A 7765-nucleotide genomic window follows, 5' to 3' on the forward strand; every position below is an offset into this window, starting at 1 on the left:
ATATAAAAATTAGAATTATTTAAGTTAGATTAGGTAAAATAAATAATAATAATAATATAATAAAAATGTTTCACAAGGCACACATATGAGCAGCTAGTGGGTAATGTAATTTAATATCGTAAGATGACCTCCACGTCCCCAAAGTCATTTACAACTTATAACAGTGCGAATAATAGTTAAACACAGTTCAAAGGTCAATAAAACGATAAAATTTAATTATAAATAAATGTTTTCTGTTACAAGTTTAAAGCTACTTAGGATAAACGATTTTATATATATAGCAAAGCCACATCAGGCTATCTGCTATGCCCACCAAGGAGAATTGAACCCCTGATTTTAGTGTGGGAAATGATAAACGAATGTAGTTTCATGTTACAATTTGAAATCATTCTATAAAGAATAAAAAAAAGGGGGGTAATTTAGTTTTATTTCTATTTTTTTTGGTGGTTATGAGGTCGGTCAAACTAACTAACCTTATATAGAGCTAGGGTAGAGAAAATAACAGATAAAATATAACGTTTTACTGAAAACAAACGTTGAAATGTATTTAGGTTTTAGAGATTACACAAATCAAATCTGAGACTTTCGAGATGAAGAAAAGTATTTTTAATCTTAACACGAAAATCACTTTGCACTTGGACTATTCAAAATAAATACTTGATATATTCACGGACAAATCTTATATTAGTTTATTTAAAATACTTCACTACAAAATATGATTTTATGCTATACTAATTGGTATAAATAAACAAATAGTTTAATTAAATTTTGAAAATAACTTGCTAAAAGACTGTGGCATGCACAGTTAGACCCACCCATTACAAAAGGGTTAAAACAGCATATAGTTAGCACAAGATCAACAACATGTAACGAGCATGAGTTCAATATCATGTTAATACAGAATACGGTAGGCATAAGTTCATCATCACATTAAAATATCACAGTGAGTACAAAAGTAAGACTAAATGTCTGTTTTACTGGCTTTTCATTTGCATCTGAGAAAATGAGAAAACTTATGCAGCATCATTTGTTTTTTATACTTAAAACTTGGTATGAACTTTTAACAACCTATAGGAAACAATACATAGAGTTTTGATCTAACAAAACTTATGAACAATGATGAGCTACCTCTATTCACAAATTACAAACCCAAACAACTATTTAAAACTATCATAACCATCCCAAACAATCAGGGAATTAAGTGTACATTCAATAAACCTAAGAATTAAATGAAAATAAGTTTGGGAAAATTGAGATCTACAGTCACTTTTGACTTTTAGGACAATTTTTGAATATACACATATATGGTCTTTTAGATTATTTAAACTAAACATAAAAATGGCAGCTGCCTATGCAGAATTCATAAATCTCACTTATCTCCAAAAGCCTGCCTTTTCATAACAATATTATTTTCCTACTTTTCTTAACTGAAGCTATGGTTAATTTTCTTCCTTTCATATTTTGAAGTAAACCAAGAACTGGTAGTTTCTATTTTAAAGGATTAGTAGTTAAAGACTGGACAATATACTGTATGTAGCTGTATACTGGAATATCTGTAAATTTACCACCACATACTCATTTTTTAATATATTATAGCTTTGATTTACAAGTGTTCTTAATAAATATATAATGCACAACATTTTAAAATTATACACAGAGTGAGAAACCCATAAGATATGTAAGACATATGTTAAACTTCTAAGCTTTTTAGACACTTGTAACTTTATCTTAAAGTCTTTACCTTTCATACTTTAAATGTTTTAAAAAAAATTGACTTCAATTATGGATAACGGAGTAAAATGTAAAATAATGTACTTTTCTTATTCTTTGATGCACTAAACATTAATTTAGAAATAGAATCAATGTGAGTTTCAACATAATAGTCTATCAATGTTTGCACAGCATTCTTTTGTAAACTGCAAATGTTTCAACACTGAATTTGACAAACAGGTTTTGTGAATCAACAAAACATCATTCCAAACAGTAAACAACACTGTTCTTCTGGAGACCACAACATTAATCTATCCCTAGTATAAAGTTCCAAACTTACCTATAAGAGGATGAAGACATGGTTGTTGGAGAACGTCTTGAATACAAATAATCCGATGATCTGTCTCTCAGGATATGTCTGTCATATATGTCATCTTCATCGAGAGGAGGAGGAGGAGGAGGAGGTAGCCTTCTGTGATATGGGTCATCTCTAGGTGGCGGCGGCGGCAAAGGTCTCCTGTATGGACTATCTCGAGGTGAAGCCATGGTCCGTCGGTAGGCTTCATCCCTGTATGACATGGTAGGTGGTGATGGAGGACGTCTGTCATACACATATGGATAGGGTCTGGGCCTATAGTAAAGATCTCGCCCATAATCATCATAGTATCTGTACTCATAGTATCTGTCCATGTAATAATCTCTTAGCCCATAGCCATTTCTTGGCCCTCCACGCCTAGATAAGAAATTACAGTAAATGTTTGCATTTTATAAAAACTTAATCATAACAAAATATTAAGAAATTATTAGATCGGTTGAAGAACACAGCTTCACAGGCTGATGTTACCTGAAACTCTAGTTACCAATAAATAAATGTATTTATGATATTTTCTGGTATATATCAATAACAACATTAACTCCTTCACTTCCAACCTCCTACTGAAAGGTTTATGTTTTGACAGATAATAAAAGCAGATACATATTTCAACATTTCATTATTAATTTCAAGCTTGAAACTGGTCAACTTTGGGAATATCCTTTCTTCATAGTGATTCAAAATTCCAGTTCTCCAGAGATTGGTAGTGAAAACAATAAACAAAATAAATTTGGATTATCTAAGTGATAATTGTAGGCAGTTTTTAAAAAACATTCAAGTTTTTCACCATATGTACTTAAAGGAACAATATAAGAAACTAAGCTGAAGTTCCTTAACTCTTGCAATCGTTTCAATGTGTGATGTTAGATTACAACCTACTGGCAAAAATAAAACTAGTATCATTGAATTATTCTGAATTTATACATGTTCTATTACTTATATTACATAGTACTGACTTTCCCAGCCTTCATAATTTTTCTGCACAAAAGTATTGATGCACTGATTGAACATTGCTTAGGGGCTAAATTTCATAAAAATGCACAAATTCTTAACTGTCAAGCTAACAAAAGTTCTGTATGAAGACTATAAGAAGAGGAATTTAATAGGCCATATAATTACAAAAAAAAAAAAAAACTTAGGCAGTTTCTAACATATTCTTCATAATTTTTCAATAACAGATTTCAAATCAGAGGTTTTTAACCCTTTCCACACGGTCATGGGTTAAAGGCCATGTCATCGTGTTTGTTGACTCTCATTCAAAATTTTATTGAACTACTATGTTATGAATTAATATCATTAAGTTTGGTACCAAACTGAAGATTATAATTCAAATTTCAGTATTATACATTATTCAATTTCCTAATTAAAAAATAAATATTAAAATAACACACCTAAACATCGATTTTTTGTGTGTCAAATGGTATAATGAATGCAGCATTGGTTCAAATTAGATGTCTGTGATATCCAAATTCAAATTCTATAGTTTGTATGAGTTAAAAACTCAAATTACCAACATTGACAAGCTAGAATATAAAATAAGAACCTCCTATCTTTTCAAGTTGCTGAAATGTTGCTCATGTTCTGAATCAAATGCATTAGCCCCACTCACCTCTTTCCATTTTTGAAAACAGTTCCTTATATATACACATACTTCTGTATATACAGAGGTCAGTAGAGTCTTTAGTTTGCTCGAAATTTCATATTTTTTTAGACCCAAATACAGCTTAGTTATTATGCTTGATAAATTATAGTGGAATTCTATGGTATTGATATAGTAATTTATGATTTTTTGGTTATTCAGAAGGTATATATAAAACCTAAAAAAATTATTTCATTTCACATCCTCCACATGTGAAGTTTCTTAAGGCTCAGCAAGCTACGACAAGTAGCAACCAAGTACAAAGGTTGGAACTAGAAGAGATAATTGTTTGCTTTATTTCTTTATTTACTGTTCTATGTTTCAAGAAAAATAAGTTTAAGAACTTATTTCAAAATAGCAATGATCTATATACATATATGTAATGTATAATAATTGAAATGTGACTGTGTTTTACAAAATACTAGTCCAATAAAACACAGCGAAGACATGTCACTTTGTAGAGACTAAGGGTCAATCTTACATTATGGGATACGGTAACATGAATGCATGTGCACTGCATCATTGTAGCTTCTGTATTGTTAGCCAGGCATGGCTGAAAGGTCAATATAATAAAAATAAAAAATTTATATAAATGTATGATGTCGTGAGAATTAAGGTATTTAGTCTATTTAGTTATTGTGGATATTGTAGGCCCCCTTCCTAGGATAAAAAAAAAGATATAGATTTTTGTTGACAATCTTAGATCAGGCAACTAGGTACCCCAAAGCTATACCTATCAAAAACATTTCTGCTACAACTGTTGCTATAGGATTGATTAATTTTTTCTCGCAATTTGGTTTACCTATGGAAATTCAAAGTGATCAAGATAGTAATTTTTATGTCACAGGTTTTCCAGGAAATCATGACAAAATTAGGCATCAAGGCACTTAGGTCTACAAGCTACTGTCCTCAGAATCAGGGAGCACTTCAACGTTATCACAAAGTTTTGAAAAAAGGGCTCAGGACTTTTTGTTTGGAGCACAAAAAAGACTGGAACTTAGGGACACCTTTATTTTTGTTTACCACAAGGGAAATTGCTATTGAGTCAGTTGGAATCACTAGTTTTGACATGATCTTTTCTCACAATGTGAGAGAACCTTTGTTGTTGCTCAAAGACAGCTGATTGGAAAATGAGGGAGACCATTCTAATATCCTGGATTACATTTCAGATTTTAATGAAAGATTGAATGCAGCAGTGGACACAGCTAAAAAAAATTTAGAACTCTACTTACTGTGCAGAAAGTAAATCTACAGTCTGGCAGATAGAACCATTGGTATATCCTCTCCCAGAAACTTCTCAGTCAGGAGTATAAAGACAATAATTGAAAAAACTGTTTCTTTAACATTATTAAGTTTCTACTGGAAACCATTGAAACCATCTTCAAAGACAGATGTAAGAACTCCAAAAGCAAATATTCTTTATAACATTTGAATAGTGGCATTATCTCAAGCATTGAGTCAACAACAACAGTAAACTCATAAAGAAAAAAAATTAGCAGATAACACAGTCAAAAGTATAATGGCACTAACCTCAAAGGTCCACCACCTTCAGTTCTGGCTCGTCCTGGGGCACCAGGCTCTGGATGTAGCTTGCTTGTGGAGGGCTGAGAAGAAAGTATAAAACAAATAATTTACTCCCAAAATTATTCTGAAAAAGAAAAGCATGGAAAGCTTAGTGATTTTTTTTTAAAACAACTGTACTTACACAAAATATAAGCATCACAGATGAATCTCTAATGTTTGATTTTCTTTACAGCAGGTAATGCACAGGCCAAACTATAAGAGTAACAGTATTTGTGGTTCACTGTTTTAGTCACAGGATCTACCAAGTATTTTGTGTATGAAACTACAGTTCATTAACCCTTCCATTGGGGGCTGGGTGGAATCCACTCAGCCTGTAATCACACAAATATCCATGAGAGTAATTATACTATGATTTTTGATAATGTATGCACACCTTTACAAAATGTTGCAGGTTATTGGTAAACATTACAAGGTCTTTGTACACAAAATATCAGGTTTTTAAATTAAGATAAATTTCTCATAAATATTTTTCTGTCAGAAGTTGACTATCCAACATGCAAAGCAATTTTGATTTTAAGATTAAAAATACTTTAATGAATTAGAACATTTTCAAATTTCACATGCAAAATCTTTATAAGCTCCAGATAATTATGAAATTTCTTTTAGAAAAACTTTATATTTTATTTGTTATTTTCACTACTGTATTTCTATACAGGTTGGTTTGATTTGACCAACTTCGTAACCTCACTAAAAAATTAGGGAAAAAATATAAATTATGCTTTTTTTGTTCTTGAATGACTACAAATTATAAACACGAAAAAAAATATGTTTAGTATAAATAGTTTAAATCTCATAACATACATTTATATATATATATATTTATTATTTTTATTATATTGACCTTCCAGCTGTGCCTGGCTAACAATACAGAAGTTACTATGATACGGTGCACATGCACTTGTGTTATCATATCCAATAATATATAAATGACTTTTAGTCTTTACAAAGTGATCTGTCTTGGTTGTATTTTAGTGAACTAGTATTTTGTAAAATACAGTCACATTTCAATTATTATACTTTATATATGTATATAGATCATTGCTATTTTGAAATAAGTTCTTAAACTTATTTTTCTTGAAACATAGAACAGTAAATAATGACTCAGTACTTTGAGTTCCTAATCTATATATGAAACGGTAGACTTAGTATTTTGACATCACAAACATCTAATTTGAACAAGTGCTGCATTCAACATACCATGTGCCACAGAAAAATCTATGTTTAGCTGTGTTTTTTAATATTTAATATTTATTCATTTTAAAAGTAAATTTTATATCAGACCTGAGGTGATTCATATTTTCAAAAAATATTTCAAAATCAGAGAATTTGTTCCATAATAAACAATATAAAATCTTTTTCTTTTTCAATTTTGCTTTAATTAACCAATATAGCCTGCATTCAAAATAATAAACTGTTGAAGGTTTAAAAATATCCTATCACAAAAGTGGCTTAAGTTGAAGCCATTTCTGTTCCCATTGATTTTTCCAGATTTTGTAGATATACAAAGCGTGGGCAGAAGTAAATAGACACCACCTTTTCAGAAACAATGAAATTTTTCAGTCATATTCACATGAATTGATATATTTATAATTTAATTAATATCTATTAGAACTTCCTTTCGCTTCGTGGAGTTCGTTGATTCTTTGGGGCATCGTGAGAATCATCTCATCAATTTCAGATTGTGGGATTTTCTCCCACTCTTGCTTCAAAACTTGGAGTAGATCGCTCTTCAAAGTTGGTTTTTTTGGTTGTTTCTTGACTTGCCAGTCGAGTATGGCCCAGAGGTTTTCGATGGTGTTCATGTCAGGAGATTGGCTCAGCCAGGGCAACTTCTGGATACCATTTTCTTCCTGCCACTTTTGGGTGTTTCAAGCAGTGTGACACGGTGCTCCATCTTCCTGGAACAACTTGACTTGCTCAGCCAGGGCAACTTCTGGATACCATTTTCTTCCTGCCACTTTTGGGTGTTTCAAGCAGTGTGACACGGTGCTCCATCTTCCTGGAACAACGTTGTGTTCTTGTCCACGAAACCCGAGGAATAAAGTGGCAAGAGTCTTTCCTCCAATATTTCGACGTATTTCGCAAAATTTATGTTGCCAACGCACTCCACTAAGCTCGATCCCACCAACCCAAACCATCACGCTAAAACCACCATGCTTCACAGTTGGCTGCAATCTGTTGAGCCAAAACTCTTGGTGAGGCATTCTCCAGACCCATATCCTTGCACTGTCAGAAAATTGAGTGAATCTTGATTCGTCTGAGAACAATACAGTCTTCCAAAAGTCCGGAGGCTTGGTCATCATATCACTTGCCCACTTCTTTCGTCTGACTATGTTAGCAGCTCTTAATAAGGGCTTCTGTCTAGCTGCTCTGCAACGATAACCCAATCTGTGGAGAATCCATTGAACAGATTTCGGGCTCATCCCACCAACTTTGACCACTTCTGCAGTCGTTAATCT

The 7765-nt window shown here is 32.1% G+C and overlaps 1 protein-coding gene across 1 annotated transcript in view; it reads right to left on the reverse strand.

Moving 5' to 3' along the window:
• Positions 1–2027: 2027 nt before the first annotated feature.
• The window catches only part of LOC106469895 (RNA-binding protein lark-like), a 32392-nt gene continuing 26654 nt past the window's right edge, over positions 2028–7765 (reverse strand). Inside the window, exons 5-6 of the mRNA XM_013930416.2 lie at positions 5253–5326; positions 2028–2443 (exon numbers count right to left, since the gene is read on the reverse strand). Coding sequence (XP_013785870.2) covers positions 2047–2443; positions 5253–5326 — 471 coding nt within the window. The 3' untranslated portion in view covers positions 2028–2046. The remainder of the gene's footprint in view (positions 2444–5252; positions 5327–7765) is intronic.

This window comes from Limulus polyphemus, unplaced genomic scaffold, assembly GCF_000517525.1.
Source record: "Limulus polyphemus unplaced genomic scaffold, Limulus_polyphemus-2.1.2 Scaffold3713, whole genome shotgun sequence".
Classification (NCBI taxonomy): domain Eukaryota; kingdom Metazoa; phylum Arthropoda; class Merostomata; order Xiphosura; family Limulidae; genus Limulus; species Limulus polyphemus.